Source organism: Cervus elaphus, chromosome 11, assembly GCF_910594005.1.
Source record: "Cervus elaphus chromosome 11, mCerEla1.1, whole genome shotgun sequence".
Classification (NCBI taxonomy): Eukaryota; Metazoa; Chordata; class Mammalia; order Artiodactyla; family Cervidae; genus Cervus; species Cervus elaphus.
Window position 1 is genome coordinate 47,268,909 of NC_057825.1, and position 25,630 is coordinate 47,294,538.

The 25,630-nt window shown below is 37.1% G+C and overlaps 1 protein-coding gene across 1 annotated transcript; it reads left to right on the forward strand.

Moving 5' to 3' along the window:
* The first annotated feature begins 16,112 nt into the window (after positions 1-16,112).
* Positions 16,113-17,177, forward strand: LOC122703640 (endogenous retrovirus group PABLB member 1 Env polyprotein-like). The gene has a single exon (XM_043918030.1). It carries the CDS (start codon positions 16,128-16,130, stop codon positions 17,160-17,162), a length of 1,035 nt encoding a protein of 344 aa, XP_043773965.1. The 5' UTR covers positions 16,113-16,127; the 3' UTR covers positions 17,163-17,177.
* Positions 17,178-25,630: the final 8,453 nt, after the last annotated feature.

Genomic DNA, 25,630 nt, shown 5'->3' on the forward strand with positions numbered 1-25,630 from the left:
TTATTTATCCCCATCTTGAAGTGATGTCCTTGCGTGGGAGTGTCCCTATACTGCTTAACTGTTCCTCAGGAAGCTGGATTTGAAGTGAGCCTGGGTCAAGTCTTCTTCCGGGGTGTGCTGGCAGCTATTCCCTTGCTGGGAAATAGAGCTGGAGGTTCATATGCTAGAATCAGAGCCAGTTGTTGAGCTGGGATTTCTCCTATTCTGAGTGACCATCACCAGAGTACTGGAGGCAGGATAAGATTTCAAGGTGATTGGGAAGAAGCCTTGAGGGCCAGGTCCAAGCTGGTTGTGTTCCCTCTAATTGTGCACCTTTTCACTTCTCAGAAACAGAACTTTTGCCTCAGTGGGAACAGCACTGGAATGAGGGGCTACAGCAGGTAGCTGATACAGGTTGGGGAGTTCAAGGCAGTAGTTTCTGTAAACTGGCTAGAGCCTGGGCAGTTTTAATTTACTTCTTCTGTCTTTTTCCTGGGAGTATCTCTCTCCTGTGTCTTCTGCTACCAGTGCAAATCCTGATCTGATCACTTCTCCTCCCTTCCTACGTGACTCCGTGTGGATCTTTCTTTACAGTTTCTGTTGTAAAAGCATCTTTCTGCCATTCTCATTTGTTTTCAGTAAGAGTTGCTCCACATGTGGATGGATTTTTAACATGCTTTTGAGGGAAGTTGAACTCAATATCTTTCTTTTGGAAAAGTTCTCAATCTGAGATAATAGAGAAACTGGTGTACTTGAGTGCTATTGAGAAATTGCATTTAAATTTTAAAAATTATCTAGTACCATGATGTTTTGAATGACCCATAGAGATTGCTGTTTGTAGTTTTGTTTGTGATATATAATATTGGACAATACTTAGAGTGAAAGGTACGTGAAGCACTATCCTGGGAATTTTCTATGGATTTTTTTCATTAGTAAGCAAAAACATAGGTTATATTTATATTTTTATGGTTATACAGTTAAAATATTTTTGGTTTGAATGTTCAAGGATGAGAGATACTTTTATATTGATCATTTACACTCTGGTCAGAGAAAATTATTTTAACGTTTTTAGCTAAATATTATCTTCCTAAAACAATATAAATATCTGAAAAAACAACTAATGAAATATAATTAAATGATTTGTCAGATAAGTAGCTAAAATATAAACTAACAATAGTTAATTAAATAAATATTCTCTCATTTCTTTGACTGAATCTTTGATGCATATGAGGCAATAAAACATAAACACTTATTTCCCCTTTTCCCCAGCCTTATCTCCAACCCTCAACTATGGCACTGCACCAAGCTTCTCAATAAAACCTCATATATCCCCAACTTATTAATTCTATAAAGAAGTACCAGGTGGGATGAGGGTGTTGTGTGCAAGTCTAGGATGTTCACATTATTCCTTGAAACTGAATCAGACCCTTTAACAAAAGTTCTATCCAACTTGAGGAAAAACCAGAGGATTTTTTTTTTTTTTTTTTAACGCTGTGCCTAATGTTATAAGATTAGGAGAATTACCATAGTGTTAATTTGCCTTAATTACCTATGCCCAATAAACAGTTCAGGACTTTTTGTTTTTTCTCTCTTTCCTGTGTGTTATTCTGGTTACTGAATATTTATTGGGTTGAATAATCCATGTGGGCTAAAAAGAATTAAAGTATGCAATTTTGTTTGCAAACAAGTCACAGAAGTTATTACCAAGTTTCTTGCTCATTTATAAATTAAGCAAAGGCTATATAACATTGTTCTATGAATTGTATTCATTATTATTAGTCATTACATCTTATTATAAAAGAGTGTCTGAGACATGGGTTCCAAGGAAAGGTCAATACTTACTCACAGACCCTAATACTCAGTGTATGACATAATGCTGAAACAAGGGCAGAGATAGAGACTAAACAATTTGTGTCCAATTAATTTTTAATAATATGACACACCTTTTAATATAATTATCATGTCAATAATGGTAAAATAATTGATAAAATATTATACATATTATCACATAGTTTCTAAAAAAATATGGTTATGTTAAATTTAAAGAAACAGAATTACTTTAAGTTGAAAGTAAAAGTGTTAGTCGCTCAGTTATGTCTGACACTTGTGACCCCATGAACTGCAGCACTCCAGGCTGCTCTGTATATGGATTTCCCAGGCAAGAATACTGGAGTGGGTCGCCATGCTCTTCCACAGGTAATACCACTGTAATGGCAGAAAGTGAAGAGAAACTAAAGAGCCTCTTGATGAGGGTGGATGAGGAGACTGAAAAAGCTGGCTTAAAATTCAACATTAAAAAAACTAAGATCATGGCATCTGGTCCCATCATTTCATGGCAAATAGATGGATAAAAAATGGAAGCAGAAACAGATTTTATTTTGGGGGCTCCAAGATCATGGTGGACGGTGACTGTAGCCACAAAACTAAAAGATTCCTACACCTTGGAAGAAAAGCTATACCAAACCTCGACATTATATTAGGAAGCAGAGACATCATTTTGCCAACAAAGGTTCATCTAGTCAAAGCTATGTTTTTTCCAGTAGTCATGTATGGATGTGAGAGTTGGACCATAAAGAAAACTGAATGCCAGAGAATTGACGCTTTCGAATTGTGGTGCTGAAGAAGACTCGAGAATCTCTTGGACAGAAAGGAGATCAAGCCAGCTAATTGTAAAGAAAATCACCCATGAGTATTCATTGGAAGGATTGATGCTGAAGCTGATGTTCCAATACTTTGGTCACCTGAATTGAAGAGCCGACTCAATGGAAAAGACCGATGCAGGGAAAGATTGAGGGCAGGGAGTGAAGGGGGCAACAGTGGATGAGATGGTTGGATGGTATCACTGACTTAATGAACATGTGTTTGAGCAAATTCCTGGAGATATTGAAAGACAGGGATGCCTGGTGTGCTGCAGTGCATGGAGTAGCAGATTATCAGACAAGACTTAGTGACCGAACAACAATACCTGTTCATATAAATGGAAACAGTATTTTTGTCTTTTCTTCTTTCGCTCAACATATTCAAATGTCATCCATAGTTTTACCTATTTAATTGTCAATCTTTGTAAAATTTCTAATGAGTAGTCAATTGTATAATATAGCATAGTTTTTTTTTTTTTGCATTGATAGACTTTTGAGTAATTTTTGGGGAGGAGGGGATGTGCAGGGATGCTTTTATAAATCAAGATGCTCTGAATATTCTTCTACAGAAAATGTTGTACCTTCTTTTTCCTTTGTCTGAGATAAATTACTTGGATTTGAATACAGATTACAGATGTTAATCAAGAAACCGCTAAGCAGTTCTACAAAGTTGGTATATCATTTTACAATTTGATACATAAGAAATATTTTTATATGTAGCAATATATAAGTTTTGCTTGCTCCACATCCTCTTCAACCTTGAAAGTTTTCAGTCTTTTTAATTTTAACCATTCTCAGAAGTTTGAAGGAGTAATCTCATTGTCAGAGATATAGGTCTCTATGTATCTTAACCATAGGACTCCATGTCCTCATATATGATGCTCGGAAACATTCTGACTTCAGTGAATACATTTGAAACCGCAATAAATTCACAAAGATTACAGTCAGGTTACAAGGAATGGTAGAATTTCCACAGAAAATTGAGAGAAAGTATTAAAATATTCCCTAGAGAGGAACAAAAACAAAATGGTAGTTATAAGGATGAGTGACTGCAGTTCAAATTGAACTTCTCTCCTTCAAATCAAAATGAAAATTTCTTTCATATTATAATTCAATTCCCAAGAGGGTAGCTTAACTGAATAAATCCCAGATCATTTTAACTTGTCCTCAAAAGCTAGCTTTATTTTCTTTTTTTAGATGTTTGTCCTCAGGGCTTCTGCCAAAAACCTCGACTGTGAGACTGCTAAGGGAAGAAGATGGAAGTGACAAGTACCACAGGTGACAAGAATAGTCTGTGAACTAAGTCCTCCAGGGCCCAATTACCAGCTGAAAAATTGCAGAAGGCCGATTCATTTTTTACTTCAGACATTCTATTTTCAATTTATTTTGCTGTCATATTACAAATATTAGGGAAACAAATGCTTTATCTATAAATTGTGTTAAAGTTTTTACTTAAATGTTATATTACATTTTAAATTGTCCATTCCCTTTATCAACTACAGATAATTATAATTATATGAAACTCATTGCTTGTCCTGCTATCTATTCCTAAAAATCATAGGCCAACACTGCAAATTTTATGCTTTTAAAATGTGTAAAAATATTGAATTGAAACTTATTTTGTAATAAAGAAAAAAAGGAAAATTAAGGTCTAATCTAGTTAAACTTTCAAAATTTACCTTCCATTTAAAACTGTTTCTCATCAAAATTTGATAAGAAAAACTAATATAATATTTCTTTTTTTTCTTCTGGTGAACAATCATTTGAAAAAAAATGGTGCTTTTTTTTTTTAATTTTTTTATTAGTTGGAGGCTAATTACTTCACAACATTTCAGTGGGTTTTGTCATACATTGATATGAATCAGCCATAGATTTACACTTATTCCCCATCCCGATCCCCCCTCCCACCTCCCTCTCCACCCGATTCCTCTGGGTCTTCCCAGTGCACCAGGCCGGAGCACTTGTCTCATGCATCCCACCTGGGCTGGTGATCTGTTTCACCATAGATAGTATACATGCTGTTCTTTTGAAACATCCCACCCTCACCTTCTCCCACAGAGTTCAAAAGTCTGTTCTGTATTTCTGTGTCTCTTTTTCTGTTTTGCATATAGGGTTATCGTTACCATCTTTCTAAATTCCATATATATGTGTTAGTATGCTGTAATGTTCTTTATCTTTGGCTAAAAACTGAGAAAAGCTATATTGAATATGAGATAATTTATACACCTGAAATAAATAATAAATGAGGAAATAGTAAATAGCAAAATGTAACATTTGTATTCCACTTTATGTTTCTACTAAATATTTGAAAATCATTCAGTACATCACTAAATCTATCTGTTTAAAAAAGCCTCAGTCTATCAATATAGATTTATAGAACTAATTATTTGGTGAGTTAAAGATATGAACATATGCCAGAAAGACATGAGGGTTATATGGTTGTGGCCATTATTTCTGTCTTGATTAGACAACACTTAAGAAGTAGCCTGATGCCTTCTTCCCTCCAAACACCAATACCGACTTAAAGTGCCACCTAGTAAGGAGAATAGTTTTTCCACAAAGAAAAATGTAGTTATTAAACAACAATACATGTTAAAGTCCAATTGAAATAATTTTCAATATCTTTAAATATAGGTTCTCTAAAATTAACCTATAGAACAATTGACAACTCTAACAACTAGCAAAAAACAGTTGAAAGAATGACCACATTAAATACCTTTGACTGAGACAATTTACATGAATGTAGTAAAATCATGGGCTCCTAGGAGAGTTAACAGCCTTTAAATATCAGGTCATTGATATTTAAAGGCTAAAATGACAAAATATATATTATTGTGTGTGCTATTGTGCTATTGCAGGAAAATCACCAATGTATATGGTAACAGATAAAGTTTAAACATTTGCTAAAATATCTTCTCATTCTCAAAAGTATGGATCCTTTGCTAAAAAATGTTTATAAATAACCTTCATAATCCCATTCTATATGTTGAATCTACTCCTTTTATAAAAAGGCAAAAGGCAAATTATGTATATGTATAGCTTTGGATGGGCTTTCCTGGTGGCTCGGATGGTAAAGAATCCACCTGCAAGGCAGGAGACCTGGGTTCGATTCCTGGGTTGGGAAGATCCCCAGGAGGAGGGCATGGCAACCCATTCCAGTAGTCTTGTCTAGAGAATCCTCATGGACAGAGTAGTCTGTAGGGCCACAGTCCAAGGCATTGCAAAGAGTTGGACATGACTGAGCAACTAAACAGAGCACACAGCTTTGGATGACATTTTTGATAAAATATTAAGATATTAAGATTATTGCAATGCCATTCAAAATTTGTTAAATATTCAAAAATTTAAGAAAAAAATCTGTTTTTTTGTCTGTTATGGAAAATTTTACCTAAGTTCATATCTTATTATATCATAAATTTTCATAGATCTCTTTGTTATTTAAAGCAGGGTGGGTTTAGGAAAGGAGTTTGTAGTTAACTGTGTTCGTATTTTCAGCTAGATATTTTATATTTTGTCAAGGAACCTGAATCATCTAAAATCTAAATGACTCAATCAATCATATATTTGGGGAATGAAAAAATTCACAATGTATGAGTCCTCAAAAATTTTATTCAGAGAATTATGAATACCATGAGTTCTCAAGCTTAAGTAAAAACAGGCAATATTTAATCTTAGTTTAAATTCCATATGTCATATATGAATGTATCATTTTATAAAGCAACAGTTTAAAATTCAAGTAAGGCAAAATAAGACTGAATAATGTCCCATAAATTTGCATATACTTGTTAGTGAATAGTAGATATGTGTTTTATTTTTAAAAATAAACAGTACTTTGCCAGCACAGTTATAGAAAATGCAGAATTTAAGATAAAAGTTTAGCCATATTGCTTTGTCTATCATTATGTGCAGAAACAAAATAAAGATCATCATTTTTTTATTTTTTGAAGGTTTGTGATAATGTCATTAGATGATTATCATCTTCAGAAGGATTTGTTGTGAGTTTTTAGTTTCAGGATTTTCTTAGGGAAGAAATAAGATTGAAAATGTATCAGAAAGTTCTCAGCTAGTACTATGTTCATTAATACCTGTAAAATTTTTTAAATGCATGAGAAAACTCTCTGAAATTAGCATCCTTCAAAGGTGTCCTTTAAAGCTCACAGAAAAATATTCATTAATAAAAAAACATATAAATAAACAAAAATCTCAGAAGAATCTCCAAAACTATAAGAAAAATGTAAAATCTAGGGAGAATTAATAATAATTTTAGTATACATGAAGTCAGATTAAGAATAAAATTTTCCAAGATTTCAATACTGCAAGTAACCTTTTTTAGTGAAGATTCACCATCTGTCTCCTGACTTGTGAATTTCAGAATATCAATAATCAGAAGACTGGCTATCTATCCCTTTGTGCTTCATGAACTTTTAAGTCAGTAAAATACTAATACTATACTCTCTTTACAAAATGAAAGCACTGGTTCTAGACAAATACCATTTTGTTCAAAGATGAATACATTAAGTAGATATACAAAGAAATTAGTAATATTAAGCCACTGGAAAAAATATGTTGTAGAACAAAGGGAAAAGAAGAGTACCTGGTAAATCTGAGGAATAATCACACACTTGTAAATAGAGTAAATTTGATTAAAACTTTCAAATATGCTGGAAGAAATCATAAAATTTTTATGCAGAAAGATAAAATCTTGTAAGGTGAAAAGCTATCTGATGCAGAATACTAACAACAACAAATGCTGCTGAGGATACGGAGCAATAGGAACTCTCATTTGTTGCTAGTAGACATATAAACTGGTACAGCCATCTTGTAACACAATTTTTCAGTTTCTTATGAGACTAAACATACTCTTACCATACCATCCAGAAATTTCACTTCTTTATATTTACCAAAAGAGTTGAAATTTTATGCCCATACAAAAACTTGCACCTAGATATGTGCTTGCTACACAGATGTATCAGGTGTATGCATAATTTACAAAATTTGGAAGTAACCTAGATGCCCTTTGGTAAGTAGATTAATGGATAAGTAAGCTGTGGTACACTCATACAATAAAATGTTCTTCAACACTAAAAATAAATGAGCTTCAAGCCATGAAAATATATGGAGGAATCTTGCATCCACATTACTAAGTAAACTAAGCCAATATAAAAGGCAAAACTATGAAAAATAAACTATTAAAAAATAATCAATGTTTATTAGGGATAAATGTGAAAGAGATAAATAGGCAGTGCATAGAAGATTTTTAGAGCCATGAAAATACTTTACATGATATTATAATATTGAATACATGTCCTTGTAAACTTTCTCAAACACACAAAGTATACATCAAAAATGAACCCTAAGGTAACTATGGACTCTGGGTGATTAAGATGTGTAATATCATAATATAGGATCATTCTTGGTAAAATAACATACCATTCCACTGTGATGTTGATATGCATGAGACTAAACATATATATTGGAAATATCTATAATTTCTTCTCAATTTTGTTATAAACCTAAAACTGTTCTTAAAATGAGAGTCTTAAAATTTGTTTTAAGAACAAAATCTAGGTGAATTCTAGGTAAATATGGTGACTTTAACTCAACGATCTAATGTTGATCACTCACAAAACCCTACTAAAACTCTATTAAAGTAATGATCTCTTGAAAAACACAAATACATGGGACTGAAGAGATTGGAAGAGGAGACAGCAATAGCAATTTAGATGATGAAATTCAAATGGATAAGTAGTATCACATAACAGAATAGAGAAAAGCAAATCCTATTCTAAGAGAAGAAAAACCCAAGAAACAACTAACTCATTTCATATAATTCTCAAAAGTGTCAGCACCAAATATGTGCAAATTAGGGTTAAAGTGGGAACATGCCCTAAAATAATATGGACTGGTTACATTCTGTTAGTTATATCCTTGACTCTCTCCCCTCTTCAGTATCCTGCAATGAATTAAATCTGCCTTTCCAGTTGTATTGTAGCATGTTATCCAGAGCAGTACTGCCCACTGCGGAGCATCACACAAATTTGAGGGCTACAGTACTTTATTGAAAATATGGAAGTGAATTTATGCACACCCTCTATTACTCCTTAAAACCTAATCTCTCCTTATTTTGCCTCAGAAAATACTAAAAGCTAGGCCTTTAACTTCTTAGTAAGAGATTAAAACATGTTTTACTGGAAAATGTGAAAACCAGCTTTAGATGAGTGATCAACAGCTGTGGGCATACGACAAGCTTCAACAAATGGCCAGGCAAAATTTCATCCAAAGATCAAAAATAATATACCCATTCATTTACTCAAAGGATATAATCATATATATGGATATAACTCTTTGATTAAGGATATAACTCCTTGATCATCTAACCCTAAATGTTATAAATAATTGTGAGGGTGACCCCCATATTTCATATTTCACTTATATCAGGCACCTTTTTAATTTCTTGCTTACCAACTAGCATTGAACTGAACTTTGTGCCTTGATTTGGCTAATGAGTTGTTACTTAATAAGAGAAAACAAAGGCTTAAAATGGGCTCTTGTACTTCTAATAACATCATGAAAATTACTCAAGCTAGACTACTGGAGAATGAGTGCTACATAGAGATAGCTGATTCACACCAGAGTTCTAGAACATAATATCTCCACAGACTCATGATTTAGGCAGCTAACACACAAATGCATGTATGAGCTCAACTAAATAGAATGATTCTGGTGAAGTCAGTCTAGATTATATATTAATCCCTTAGATATGGGGCAAATGTATTTTTATTTCTAGAGATCACTGAGGTTTTGTAGTTTTTTTGCCATTGAACAATATTGCAGAAATGATACTAATATAAACACCTAAAATCATCATTCATGTATAAAAATGGTCCAATGTGGAAGACAAAGAAGAATTTCAAACAAAAGGCAAATATTGAAAAAAATGGGAATACAAGAAAATATGTAGGGAGAAGAAAGCAATAAAAAATTAAAATATTACTGTTCTCAGAGATAAATTTGTAGACAAGAATAAAAAGTAGAACAGCATTCTTAAAGTTAGACTTTAGGAAAATAAAAGTAATTCCTGGAACACACACACACACACACACACACACACACAACATATACGTATATATTAGGCTTCCGTGGTGGCTCAGATGGTAAAAAAATCCACCTACAATGCAGGAGACCTGGGTCCGACCCCTGGATTCGGATGATCCCCTGGAAGAGGGCATGACAATCCACTCCAGTATTCTTGCCTGGACAGAGGGGTCTAGCAGGTTACAGTCCACAGGGTTGCAGAGAGTTGGACACGACCGAGTGACTAAGGACAACACACAGCACATATTCTATGTTATATATATATATATATATATATATATATATATATATATATATATGTATATATATGATAATAGATATGTACCTACCTACAGGAAGTGGTGGGAGGGAGGAAAATGGAACAACTTTTGTCAAGCTTAAGACAAGAGGCCCGGGATCAGTGAAAGGCTGAGATGGAAATCATGAGATTATGGGATGCTTCACCCCACACACAGACCTCAGCATATCGTGCGTGTGTGCTCCGTTGCGGGGAGCCGGCCTGACTGCTCAGGCCCCTTCTCGGCCCTGAGAGAGATCAAAAGGTCCCTCTCTGTCCCGCCACCCCTGATTTGTTAAAGTGCAAATTGGCCTTTCTCACCTCCCTCAAGGAAATCGCTGCAGCCACCATTTGCCCATTTTCCTGACTCTGATAAGATTATCGGGCTCCTGTGAATGGCTTATGTCTAGGTAGTCTTTACCTGATTGTAAGACGCTGGTGCCATGCTCTGCTGGAGTTAAGATAAAACTCCTAAAACTAGTATCTGCAGTTCTGCACGTATGCAAGCCTTTGATCTAAAATTTGGTGAATCCTATTAGTATATATATGTATGTTACCCCTCAATAAAGTCGTCGGAATCAGTCACAAGCTGACTCCGTCCCTCTCAACCCCATCTTTCCTAGTCTTTTATTTCTCAGGTGCTCTGGTGATTGCGTCCTCGACCTGTTCATCTAGCCGGCAGGCCCGGCAAGTGGCGCCAGAAAGAGGAACGTGGGCGGACCCCAGAGCACAGCCACCCAAAAATATTGAAAGTGATCCCGGGAGAAAGCCTCACCTATTCAGGTATCGTTGGAAAACTGTGGGTGGAGAGGGTATAGCTGAGAGTAAAAATTATGGGGCAAAGTAATAGTAGGCAGTTCTTTGTTTCTATGTTAAAAACTATGCTAAAAGCTAGAGGAATGTCTGTGTCTAAACAGAAACTAGAAAGATTTCTTGTCTTTGTGGAGGAAACTTGTCCTTGGTTCCCAGAGGAAGGAACTATTAGCCTTGAAACTTGGGTAAAGGTGGGAGAACAAATTCAAAGAGTTTATACCCTCTGTGGACCAGACAAAGTTCCTCTTGATGCTTATTCTCTATGGACTCTAATAAGAGATTGTTTAAACCCAGAACACGAGAGTAGGAAATTTGAAACAGTGTTGAAACTTATAACACCCAAGTGTTCAGGTGCCCCCCAACGGGTAGCGGAGCACATATATGACTCCCCAATTGTTTCAGGTTCCAGAAAAAATGATAATGAGACTACTGCTCTAGAACAAGACTCAGATTCAGAACTTTCTCCTGATGAGGAAGAAGATTTAAAAGAGCAGGCTTTTGAGCATGACAAAGAAGGATGGGATGCCTTTATAGTAACTCAACAAAAGAATAAAGACCAAGGCTCCCCTTTTTCTGAACTTAGAGAGATGCTAACATCCATATCTCAGAGAATGGAACAACTAGACTTATCGCCCATAAATACAACTAAGCCGTTGCATTCTAAAACGCCATCTGTTATAGCCAGTTTAGATCCTGACCCGCTGCCGCCGCCCGTCCCGCTCCCTCCCCCTCCTCTCGCAGAAGTGCCTTTGATTCCAACAGCGCCAGTATATGTTCCATCTAGCCTAAAAAGGCCAGTACTTTCTCCACTACAAATGGCTGTGAAAACAGCCCGAGAACAGGGTGAAAATCTTGAGGGATATTCTATGATTTTCCCTGTTTTTCAAGATGCTAATCATCGGAGGTATCATGAGCCCCTGCCTTTTAAACAACTGAAACAAGCTTGCGCTCAATACGGGCCTACTGCGCCGTTTACTCTAGCCATAATTGAAAGTCTTTCATCTCAATACTTGCCTCCTAATGATTGGAAGGCAGTTGCGCGAGCCTGTCTCTCAGGAGGTGATTATCTCTTGTGGCACTCAGAAAACGGGGAGGTCTGTGGCATCATTGAAGACCGTAACAGCCGTAATAGGCTGCAGGTTACTTTCGACATGCTAATGGGGGAAGGACAATTTAGAGACCTTAATCAACAATTGACCTACCCTGAACAAGCTTATCCACAAATCAATGAGGCAGCCCTAAAGGCATGGAAAAGGCTCCCTGCCTCGGATAGAAAGGCTGAGGACTTATCAAAAATCCGGCAGGGGCCTAACGAGCCTTATCAGGATTTCATCGCTCGACTTCTCGAGGCAGTGTCAAAAATTATAGGAGATGAGGAAGCCGGAACTATTTTAACTAAACAGATGGCATATGAGAATGCTAATACTGCTTGTCAGGCTGCTTTAAGACCTTATAGGAAAAAGGGAGGTTTAGCGGATTATGTAAGAATTTGTGCTGACATCGGCCCTTCCTGTCTTCAGGGATTGTCTATGGCTGCTGCTATCCAGGGAAAAACTATCCAGGAAGTTTTATATCAACAAACTAAGAACAAGAATAGTGTAAAGAAGGGAGGGCCTCCTGGCAGTTGTTTCTCATGCAGACAATTGGGACACCGCATGGCACAATGCCCTAAGAAAAACAACGTAGATAGCACCAAAAATCCTAATGTATGCCCTAGATGTAAGAAAGGAAAACACTGGGCTAGAGACTGCAGATCTAAGACAGATGTGGATGGCAAACCTCTTCCGTCACAGTCGGGAAACTGGGTGAGGGGCCAGCCCCAGGCCCCGAAACAGTGTTATGGGGCGCTTCAGAACGAACTTCAGCCCAACCCAACCGGCCCGATATTAAGAGCCTCCTCCGAGCTACCCCAGGCAGCGCAGGATTGGACTTGTGTGCCGCCGCCTACACAGTACTAACACCTGAGATGGGGATGCAAGCCATTCCCACTGGAGTTTTCGGGCCTTTACCAAAAGGAACTGTAGGCTTAATTATTGGCAGAAGTAGTTGGACCATGAAAGGCTTATCGGTATCTCCTGGAGTAATTGATGCAGATTATATGGGAGAAAAAATTATGGCTCATGCGCCTTTAAATATAATCAGTATTCCCACAAATCAACGAATAGCCCAGTTAGTTCTGTTGCCTCTTCACATGGAGGGGAAAGTTGCCTCTAGACAAGAGCGCAATACTGATGGTTTTGGTTCATCTGATGTATATTGGGTGCAGTCTATTTCTGCTGAACGGCCTAAACTCGACCTTTTTATTGAGAATAAAAAATTTTCAGGAATTTTAGATACTGGTGCAGATGTATCAGTTATAGCTGAGGAGCATTGGCCTCAACATTGGCTCAAACAAGAAGCTTACTCCACCTTGAGGGGAATAGGACAGTCTCAAAGTCCACAGCAGAGTAGCCGCATCCTGAATTGGAGGGACTCCGAGGGACATGAAGGAGATTTTCAGCCCTTTATTCTCCCTCATCTCCAGGTCAATTTATGGGGAAGAGATGTTATGCAACAAATGGGAGTTTATATGTTTGCCCCAAATAAAGCTGTTTCTAACATGATGTTAAACCAAGGACTCCTCCCTCAACAGGGGCTAGGAAAAGATAATCAAGGAATTACTCAACCCATATTGCCCGACTCAAAACCGTTCAGATCTGGACTGGGGTGTTTTTAATGGGGGCTACTGATTCTCCTGTAATCCATGCAGACCCAATCAGTTGGAAAACTGATGAGCCTGTCTGGGTTGATCAGTGGCCCCTGACCAAAGAAAAGATTGCTGCAGCCGAGCAGTTGGTACAGGAGCAATTGCATTTAGGACATATTGAGCCTTCTAATTCACCTTGGAATTCCCCTATATTTGTTATTAAAAAGAAATCTGGCAAATGGAGATTGCTTCAAGATCTTCGAAAAGTTAATGAAACCATGGTGGTTATGGGACCACTCCAGCCCGGTTTGCCCTCACCTGCTGGGATACCACGTGCAACCTATAAAATAATTATAGATTTAAAAGATTGTTTTTACACGATACCCCTGCACCCTAATGATTGTCATCGCTTTGCTTTTAGCATCCCTTCCACAAATTTTAAACAGCCTGCACGAAGATATCATTGGAAAGTTCTTCCGCAGGGTATGGCTAACAGCCCCACACTTTGTCAAAAATTTGTTGATCAGGCGATTGGCCCCGTTCGAAAGGCTTATCCTGAAGTTTATTTAGTTCATTATATGGATGACATTTTACTTGCTCATTGTATAGAGGGTATTCTTTTGCAAGCGTATGACCTGCTATTGCTTCAATTAACTAAATTTGGATTGCAAATTGCTTCTGAAAAAGTACAACGATCCCTGCCGTTTTCTTATTTGGGATTTAGGCTAGAGAGAGAGACCTTTCGAGCGCAGAAACTTCAGATTCGAAAAGATAATCTGAAGACTTTAAATGACTTTCAGAAATTATTAGGGGACATAAATTGGATCCATCCCTATCTAAAATTGACTACTGGAGAATTGAAACCTTTGTTTGATATTTTAAAAGGACCTACCGATCCTTCCTCTCCCAGAATATTAAATGATGAAGGGCGAGCTGCTCTGGCATTGGTTGAAAAGGCCCTCTCTCAGCATTTTGCTACCTACTGTGATTTTTCTCAACCGTGGGGACTATATGTGTTTCCCTCTAAACATACCCCGACGGCAGTGTTAAATCAAAATGCTCCCTTACAGTGGATCCATTTACCTGTATCGCCTTCAAAAGTTCTTACTCCTTTTTTTGATTTCATTAGCCTCCTCGTTGCCAAAGGAAGGCGTCTTTCCAGAGAAATGTTGGGAGCCGATCCTGCTTACATTTATGTGCCCTATACCAAAGAACAGCAGGAATGGCTTTTTCAGTTTAATGACTCTTGGGCTTTGGCCTTTTCCTCCTTTACAGGTCAAATTATTAATCATTTACCTTCTGATAAACTTTTGCATTTTGCCAGCCAGCATTCATTTATTTTTCCAAAGAATGTTTCTAATGTTCCTATTTAAGATGCTCTTACGATCTTTACTGATGGATCCTCCAATGGAACTGCTGCCTTTGTGGTTAATGATACCCCTTTCTCCTGGCAGATGAACTATACATCGGCTCAAGAAGTAGAACTTTCAGCCATTCATAAAGTATGCTCACGATATTCCTCACAGTCTTTTGATTTGTTTACTGATAGCAAATACATTGCTCATGCTTTGCAATATATAGAAACTGTTCCCTTTATTTCTACTGTGAATTCTAACATTCAACATTTGTTACGTTCAATTCAGTCTCTGCTGCAACAGCGCACCTTACCCTGCTTCTTTGGACATTTACGTGCCCACACTGGGCTTCCTGGACCTCTATCTATGGGAAATCAGACGGCTGATTCTCACACTAGAGTTTTTCTTTCACAGGTGGAAGCAGCACAGCAGTCACATGCGCTACATCACCAGAATAGTAATACTCTTCGTTTGCAGTTTCAAATCCCTCGAGAGACTGCACGACAAATTGTTAAATCTTGTTCTGTTTGCCCTAAGTTTCTTCCAGTTCCACATCATGGCATTAATCCTCGCGGGCTTCTACCGAATCATCTTTGGCAAATGGATGTCACTCATGTCCCTTCCTTTGGTCGTTTAAAGTACGTTCATGTATCTATTGACACCTTTTCAGGATATATTGTGGCATCCTTACAGACTGGTGAAGCCGCAAAACATTCTATCGCGTATTGTCTTTATGCTTTTTCCGTTTTAGGCACGCCAAAGATTATAAAAACTGATAATGGCCCCGGCTATGTCTCCTCTGCCTTCAAAAATTTTTGTTCCTCTTTTTCTATCACCCTAAAAACAGGCATTCCTTATAATCCACAGGGTCAAGGCATTGTGGAACGTGCTAATCAAACGTTGAAACTACAGCTTCAAAAAATACAGAGGAGGGAGCTCTACCCGCTTCTACCCAGAAATTACCTTAATCACGCTTTATATATTTTAAATTTTTAAATTTTAGATAAAGAAGGACATTCAGCCGCGCAGAGATTTTGGGACCCTCAGATTTCCAGCAGAAAGCCGATGGTCTTGTGGAAAGACCCGCTGGATAATAACTGGCATGGCCCAGATCCAGTGTTAATTTGGGGGAAGGGTCATGTATGTGTTTTCCCACAGGATGCCGAAGCACCGCGCTGGCTCCCGGAAAGGCTGGTACGCCAGACGGAGGAGATTACTGAATCAGCAGTTAGGTCGGCTGACTTTACAGCAGAGGAATCTTCTCTCGACAAATTAGCAGATGCATGAGTGTTAATGCGTACTTATATTACGAAAATAGATCTGTTTCTTCTCCTAATGATTTTAATCGATTTGAGGGTGATTACTACCAAGTTTGGGATGAATATTTCTGGATGACCCCTGAAAAAGGACAGCTACTGACCCCTGCTGACATTTGTTGGGAGCAAAAGACTCATGTACCAACATTTGGAGGCCGAGAATTTCCAGGATATCACATGAAACATATGGGACTATTGCCTACCCACAAATGTAAGACTGTAATGGATGTAACGTTTATTGTCAACAAGTCTGTTATTTGGCCAGGGACAGATTGGGAAAATAGCCCTGGTATAAGATGGGTAGCCCCAAATAACACTCGATGGATTTGTGGATACAACCTTTGGCCCTGGCTCCCTGTAGGATGGGTGGGGAGATGTACCCTAGGGTTTGTGTTTGCCCCTGGGAGAATTCATAAGCAAAAAATTAGTCAACCTGTTAATTTACCTTATGTTAAAGCCCGGTGGTCACGCTCTGTTTTTCATTGGTATGATTATTTAGCCTCAATTTTTGTGCCCTCTTTAGGAGCCACTGATATTATGCTCAGGGTAGAGGCTTTGAACAATTTTACAAAACAAGCTTTGACAGATACTAGAAGAGCTTTAGAGGCTCTTAATGAAGAACAAAAACAGATGAGAAAAGCCGTTCTACAAAATCGTATGGCTCTGGATATTCTAACAGCCTCTCAAGGGGGAACATGTGCCTTAATAAAAATGGAGTGTTGTGTATATATTCCTGATTATTCCTCAAATGTTTCTGATGCTTTAGAAGATATGAAACAACAAGTAGCCGCTATGGATTTTTCTGACTCCAGCATTTGGAGTCAGATATCTGCCTGGTTTCATAGTGGTTGGTGGAAATCTATAATTTTTATCATTATATGTATATTGTTATTGCTGTGTTTTGGCCCTTGCATTTGTCAATGCATATCTGAGATGATAAATAAAAGATTGCTGATGTTCTCCCATTTGCAAACGCGGCCATTTCCTTCGAGGGAGATATAATGGCCATTAGTCAAAAGAAAAGGGGGAGATGCGGGGAGCTGGCCTGACTGCTCAGGCCCCTTCTTGGCCCTGAGAGAGATCAAAAGGTCCCTCTCTGTCCCGCCACCCCTGATTTGTTAAAGTGCAAATTGGCCTTTCTCACCTCCCTCAAGGAAATCGCTGCAGCCACCATTTGCCCATTTTCCTGACTCTGATAAGATTATCGGGCTCCTGTGAATGGCTTATGTCTAGGTAGTCTTTACCTGATTGTAAGACGCTGGTGCCATGCTCTGCTGGAGTTAAGATAAAACTCCTAAAACTAGTATCTGCAGTTCTGCACATATGCAAGCCTTTGATCTAAAATTTGGTGAATCCTATTAGTATATATATGTATGTTACCCCTCAATAAAGTCGTCGGAATCAGTCACAAGCTGACTCCGTCCCTCTCAACCCCATCTTTCCTAGTCTTTTATTTCTCAGGTGCTCTGGTGATTGCGTCCTCGACCTGTTCATCTAGCCGGCAGGCCCGGCACTCAGTCACCCAGTCCAGTCCACCTTCTGTGACCCCATGGACTGTTGCCCACCAAGCTCTTCTGTCCATACAATTTTCCAGTCAAGATACTGGAGTCAGTTGCCATTTCCTCCTCCAGGGGATCTTCCTGGTCCAGGGATCCAAGCCACATCCCCTACATCTCCTGCATTAGCAGGTAGATTCTTTATTGCTGAGTCATCTGGGAAGTCCCCCTCATCATATTACTAAAGGCCTTTTCACATCAGTTCCTTTTAATTTATTTATTTTTATTACAGCTTTTTTGATCGATGAATAAAAATTGCATTTATTTAAGGTATATTGCATGATGGTTTGATTACATTGTGCACTGGACATATCTAAAATTTCAAACACACAGAGAAGAAGGTAAATTAGTTAGTAAAATCACACAATGTCATGTAGCAGTTACAAATTATGCATTGATATTTTTATACAATATTGTATAAAATATTGATATATTTCTATCGAGATATTTCTCCATATTGATACTATGCACTTCATAATACATAGTTTTATTAGAAGAACTCAATTTTTAATATAAATGGCCATATTGGTTATACTTTGATTTTCTTTTCTCATCTTAACTTTTTAAGTTGTTTAGTATTAATAACTCCTACTTATTTTGTATTCATTTTTGTTTTGCTTTCTCCATTTCTGAGTCATTTGGTTTCAGATTACAATTTTTATATTGCTTGTAACTTGATTTTTCTATGGAATCAGACAAACTGTGGATTTATAACATCATGTCAAACTTTGATATTTATTGTTATGATTGTTATGTTTGATTTACCTCTTTTATCTTATTCGTTCATGTTCTGTAATGATATAGTGTTTTCATTTGACAATTTATTTTATTCCTATATTTGACTGTATGGATAATACTTGCAATTCAATTTTCCCTTTGATGGTTTAAAAGTTAAGGATTCTTTTACAATTTCTGCTCCCAGATGCTTTCAGTTGTAAAACATGTATATGCACATGTATGTGCTGAGTGTTGATGTGCTCAGTAGTAGCTGACTCTTTGTGACCCCATGGACTGTAGCCCACCAGGTTCCTCTGTCCATGGAATTCTCCAGGCAAGAATGCTGGAGTAAGTTGCCATTTCTTCTCCATGTAGGTGTAGACGTTAAAATTTTCAACCTAAAAGCAATTAATTAATACAACCTGCAAACTAAATGAATATTCAGTTTTGCTATTACTGTTGATTCAGCCTTAGTGCTTTAGGCATTTCCATATTTATTAGGTGTCATGAAATGCATTTTTTCCCTTTCTTTTTCCTCTCCCTCACATCTTACCTCTCTTTTAACAAATCTGAACTCCATTTTGCCAAAGATTAATCTGTGATCCTGTGAGATTAAATGACTTTCCCAGGTCACAAATATTAAAGTATGGAGAATATGACTTCATTTGACTTCAGAGTATTTGCTCTTTGTTAGTGCATTTATGAATTTGCAGTCATCCTCTTATTATTTGGGCTTCCATGATAGCTCAGTTGGTAAAGAATCCACTTGCATTGCAGGAGACCCCAGTCCGAATATCAACTACAGCTGAGATCTTAGATAGCAGATTTCCTTTAGGTCCCAGGCAAGTTTCAGGGACAGAAGACACTGAACTTTAAATGTCCACCATGACTGAGAATTTGTTAGACTATCACAATATCCTCAACAGTCAAGTATTGATTATCATTTACAAAGTTGCATTTTACAATGGCTTTCATTCTGATAAAAGAGTAATGAGTTGGTTTACTGTAAGCACAACTTACAGGTTCTGATTTAAGTACGCCCCTCTTTTTTACAGCATATTTATTTCTGGCTCAAATAATATATATCATTATTTTCTTTCTCTGATCCAATAGTTTTTTTTTTTTTTTAATTTGATGCTCTAATGCTTTTCCTAGGAGAAAATATTCTCCAATATACCAATATACTTTTCCCCATCATGATGTATTTTTAGTTTGTAAGAAAATTATATAAATAGCTGAATCTGTTGGTATGTTCTTTAATTGAATGACCCTAGGTATAATAAAAATACTTAGGGCCTTCCCTCCTGGTAATATTCATAAGTATTTGTCACGAGGCATTGCTACTGTATTTATAAATGGAAAGCTCTATGGGAATAGAGATTATAGAAAAAGCTAACATAAAGTCATCGTAACAATGAAGAGAACAAGGCATCAGTTCAGTCGCTCAGTTATGTCTGACTCTTTGAGACCCAATGGACTGCAGCACTCCAGGCTTCCCTGTCCATCACCAACTCCCAGAACAAGGCATATCCTGTTAAATTCATTAAAAAAGAAAAACAAAAAAATCCCTCACCAGTTAGTATTACTAGGTTAAAACTATAAAATAAATATTTATTTCCATCTTTTCTTTGTTATCATTATTTGGCAAGTAGATATTTGGACAACATCTTATTAAGCTTTTATTTTGTACCAGGTTCTCTAAGGTTTGATTGAGAACACCATCCTTTTAAATCCACCTTCCCATATGATATCCCAGATATCCATTTTAAGTTAATAAGAGTAGGTATGCAAAATAAAAATTATTCATCTTTTTTCTCTATGTAGCTATCATGCCAGATTTATCTGGAAGCATTATATGGTTTAACTAATCCTAGATTAATTGTGAAAATGCACATTATCCTTACTACTATTATTGAGGGTCACTCAGAAAAGCAGTTCTATGTGTGTGCCTTAGTACTTGGTTCTGTGATAAGCCCTACTATTTGAGTATAAATGATTTAGTAAGAATTGCTGAAGGAAATAGTAGTAGTATGGTGAAGGAAGTAAGCTAGAAAAAGGAAGGACATGATTTCATGTGATGTCCAGACTGGTCTGTTAAGTGAATCTAGAGCATAAACTAGACTCAGGCCAAGAAGCCTGACTTCCATTCTCATGACAGGTCAGACATTGGATATGATCTATCTTTAAAGTTATAAAGTTCCCAGAAAATTCTGACTCCCTTGAAAATCTTGCAGTTGTGGCATCCATTGATGTCTCTAAATATGAGCTGGTTAAACTTACTTGAGGAAGATGATGGTTAAGTGCAAAAAAAAAAAAAAAAAAAACAAACTTGTAAGAAAAACCCAGGGATTTAGACCAGGCTGTCATGATATTGGCCACCATATGAATAGTATTGTCAAATTCTTTAAAAAAATAAAATAAAATAAAAAGCCTGTCACTCTTTAGTTATTCTGTGTTTTTAATACTTTCTTGCTTCTTTCCGTCTTTATAAAAGGAAGAAAACATTAAAAATGAGATAAATGAGTAAATTTTTTAGGGATAACTATGAAAAAAAAAAGTGCCTGCTAAAACCAGAGAAAGTTAAACACACCTCTCTGTTTCTCTGAACTTCTCATAGCCCATTTAGTTTCACAATGAGCCTTTCATTGCTCATTTAGGGACTGTGAATTTGTTCTAAATTTAGGAATAACTCCTCACCTTAAAATTAGTCCACAGAAAAGACTCACAGTCTGATACTAAATGTCTATTACACACACATAAGAACACATTCTCTTTTTACTTTTCATACATAATAACTCTAATATCTTGGAAAACTTTACTAGGAGTTGCATAATTTGCATTTTTGTTTTTTTAGATAGGAAGTTAGGCATGAGCAATGACGGGTGGCCTTGCTGAAAGAGATGCAAGCTGATCTCTAAACTCCATCCCAGACACACCTAGGAGAACTCACAGATATGCTACAAAATAAACATAGAGGCTTTTCAACTCCTACATAGCACCCAAGGCACACAGTGGATACAAAAAACTGCAGGGGCTTCTCCAAGTAACATTAGGCAGTTCAGCTAAACTCCCGGAGTTTACCCAAACTCATGTCCATTGAGTGAGTGATGCCATCTAACCATCTCATCCTCTGTCATCCCCTTCTACTGCCTCAATCTTTCCCAACATTAGGATCTTTTCAAATGAGTCAGCTCTTCACATCAGGTGGCCAAAATATTGGAGTTTCAGCTTCAACATCAGTCCTTCCAATGAACACCCAGGACTGATTTCCTTTAGGATGGACTGGTTGGATCTCCTTGCAGTCCAAGGGACTCTCAAAAGTCTTCTCCAACACCACAGTTCAAAAGCATCAAATCTTCTGCACTCAGCTTTCTTTATAGTCCAACTCTCACATCCATACGTAACTACTGGAAAAACCATAGCCTTGACTAGATGGACAGTTGTTGACAAAGCAATGTCTCTGCTTTTTGATATGCTGTCTAGTTTGATCATAGCTTTCCTTTCAAGGAGTAAGCATCTTTTAATTTCATGGCTGCAATCACCATCTGCACTGATTTCAGAGCCCAGAAAAACAAAGTCAGCCATTCTTTCCGCATCTATTTGCCACGAAGTGATGGGACCAGATGCCATGATCTTAGTTTTCTGAATGTTGAGCTTTAAGCCAACTTTTTCACTCTCCTCTTTCACTTTCATCAAGAGGCTCTTTTTTTTTTTTTTTTTCCACTTTCTGCCATAAGGGTGGTGTCATCTGTATATCTGAGGTTATTGATATTTCTCCCAGCAAGCTTGATTCCAGTTTGTGCTTCATCCAGCCCAGCATTTCTCATGATGTACTCTGCATATAAGTTAAATAAGCAGATGACAATATACAGCCTTGACGTGCACCTTTTGCTGTTTGGAACCAGTCTGTTATTTCATGTCCAGTTCTAACTGTTGCTTCCTGACCTACATACAGGTTTCTCAAGAGGCAGGTCAGGTGGTCTGGTATTCCCATCTCCTTCAGAATTTTCCACAGTTTATTGTGATCCACAGAGTCAAAGGCTTTGGCATAGCTGATAAAGCAGAAGTGGATGTTTTTCTGGAACTCTCTTGATTTTTCAATGGTCCAGCGAATGTTGTCAATTTGATCTCTGGTTCCGCTGCCTTTTCTAAAACCAGCTTGAACATCTAGACGTTCACGGTTCACATATTGCTGAAGCCTGGCTTGGAGAATTTGGAGCATTTATTTACTAGCATGTGAGATGAGTGCGATTTGCAGTAGTTTGAGTATTCTTTGGGATTGCCTTTCTTTGGGATTGGAATGAAAACTGACCTTTTCCAGACCTGTGGCCACTGCTGAGTTTTCCAAATTTGCTGACATGTTGAGTGCAGCACTTTCACAGCATCATCTTTTAGGAATCATCTTTTAGGATTTGAAATAGCTCAGCTGGAATTCCATCACCTCCACTAGCTTTGTTCATAGTGATACTTCCTAAGGCCCATTTGACTTCACATTCCAGGATATCTGGCTCTAGGTGAGCAATCACACCATTGTGATTATCTGGGTCATGAAGATCGTTTTTGTATAGTTCTGTGTATTCTTACCACCTCTTCTTAATATCTTTTGCTTCTGTTAGGTCCACACCATTTCTGTCCTTTATTGAGTCCATGTTTGCATGCAATGTTCCCTTGTTATCTCTAATTTTCTTGAAGAGATCTCTACTCTTTCCCATTTTATTGTTTTCCTCTATTTCTTTGCATTGATCACTGAGGAAGGCTTCCCTATCTCTCCTTGCTATTCTTTGGAACTCTTCATTCAAATGGGTATATCTTTCCTTTTCTCCTTTGCTTTTCACTTCTCTTCTTTTCACAGCTATTTCTGAGGCCTCCTCAGACAGCCATTTTGCTTTTCTGCATTTCTTTTTCTTGGGGATGATCTTGATCCCTGTCTCCTGTACAAGTCATGATCCTCCATCCATAGTTCATCAGGCACTCTGTCTATCAGATCTTGGGCTGTTAGGAGCCCAGTAAGTGCTAATGAATATTCTACATCAAATTATAACAGATTGAATTATGGGAAGGCATAAACAACACAGCCTACTGTTATATAATTTACAATTGTCAAATAGGCTTGTGTGTATGCCCATTTGTATCCTCTTTCATTGATTGGTGGTGGGTACAAGCCCTACTTTGCACACACCATAGCCAAAAGGAGGAGACTGGAAGTATGAAAGGGGGAAACCAAGAAGGATAAAAAAGGATGAGGAGGATTCCTTTGGGGTCAGCCTGCTCCCATGTCTTGGGAGTGTTTTTTCCAATAAAATATCTGTCTGCTTGGCTGAACTGAGCTGTAACTTGTCTGTTATTCATTTTTTGGCAATGAGAACTGAGGAAGAGAAGTAAACATAGCTGACAGTATCTTCCATGTAACCCTGCTGTCTCATATCTAGAGAATTACTTGTAACTTTTACTTTTTATAAAAGGCTTCTTTAAGTCTTAAAAAAAAAAAAAAAAAAAAAAAAGATAAAGTCTAGCCAAGGGAAAAACAAATACAAATGAAAGATTGAAACAAAATATTTTAATTCCTGGAGCTTAACATTTAATAGTTTTAACTTTCACCAAAACATATAAACAAAAACATAAGACAATGAGCAGGAAATCCCACTTGGAGAAGTTTATTCAATGAAATTTTGCAACTATCAATCAAATCAGTATCTTTATTAGACTCCTGGAAGGAGGCACCAAGGTGATCTGTAATTAAGTTCTTGGAATACAGTTTACACTAGCCACTTTACAATAAACATCATTAAACTAGACATTGCTTATCAAAGCAATGTGTAAGTGCTTGTAGATAGCTAGAAAGGCATGAGCAAAGGCACAAATTATATACAATATTTGAACTCTGCAGTCTAAGAAACAGAAGCAGAATACACAGCAACAGGTTATGAAATTCCTGTCTTTGGAGAAGTTGATGTATAAAAATTGTGCATCATATTATTTATTTGGTTTTCCTTAAAATATTAAAGTCCTCCCTATTCCTCATCCCCCACTATTCAAACATAATAATTCAAAACCAGTTAGAAAATGAGAAGTTCAGTTGCAAGGTTTTAAGTTTACTTATATATTTCAAGGTAAAAGTTATATATAATTTAGATTCCCTTTATATTACATATACTATTGATGTAAATATTAATTAGTGACCTTTCTCAGTAAATTATCTGAAGGGAAGTTAGCATGTGAAGTCATATTTTGGAATGTCTCAATTGGAAGATGAATGTTGTAAGGGACTTCTTTAGGAAATTTATAGACATATATAAATTTTGTCTTTAAGTATGCTTTATATATGCTTGTTTATGTTTAACATATATTTTATATAAAATGCTTTTAATATACATTTATATATTTGTATTATATATATTACATATATTCCTTTGTGGTTTATTTAAGAATGCATAAACACAAATGATCTAAAATTGGTTCCATTAAATGCCATAATCAATACTCCTATCTTATAGAGGTGAATACACATTTGATTCAGTGTATTCTCAAAAGGAGGTCATTTCTGAAGGAAAGTAGTAATTATAACTGTAGTGAACCATTTGCTGTTTGAAACCTTGAGCTGATTATCTTTTGATAAACTTCTATTTGAAAATTTCTTTAGACTCATGAATTGACCTTACAATTTTGCCAAATATCAATATCACCTTTAAGAAAACTTTTAACTGCTTCAATCTTAGAAAGCAAACAAGCAAGGAAGTAGATAAACATATACATAATGTTCTCTGAAGCGCCAATATTTTGGATACCTGATGCAAACAGCCAATTCATTGGAAAAGACTCTGATGCTGGGAAAGATTGATGGCAGAAGAAGAGGGCATCAGAAGATGAGATGGCTGGATGGCCCCACTAATGCAATCGAAATGAACTTGGGCAATCTCCGGGAGATGGTGAGGGACAGGGATGCCAGGCTTGCTGCCGTCCAGGAGGTCGTGAAGAGTCAGATGTGACTGGGTGACTGACAACAACAAAGTTCTTAAACAAAATATTCATTTAAAAATATGAAAAGGTCAAATTTTTGTTCAGTTTAGTCACTCATTATGTCCAACTCTTTGTGACCCCATGGACGGCAGCACGCCAGATTTCCCTGTCTATCACCAACTCCAGGAGCTCACTTAAACTCATGTCCATTGAGTCAGTGATGCCTTCCAACCATCTCAT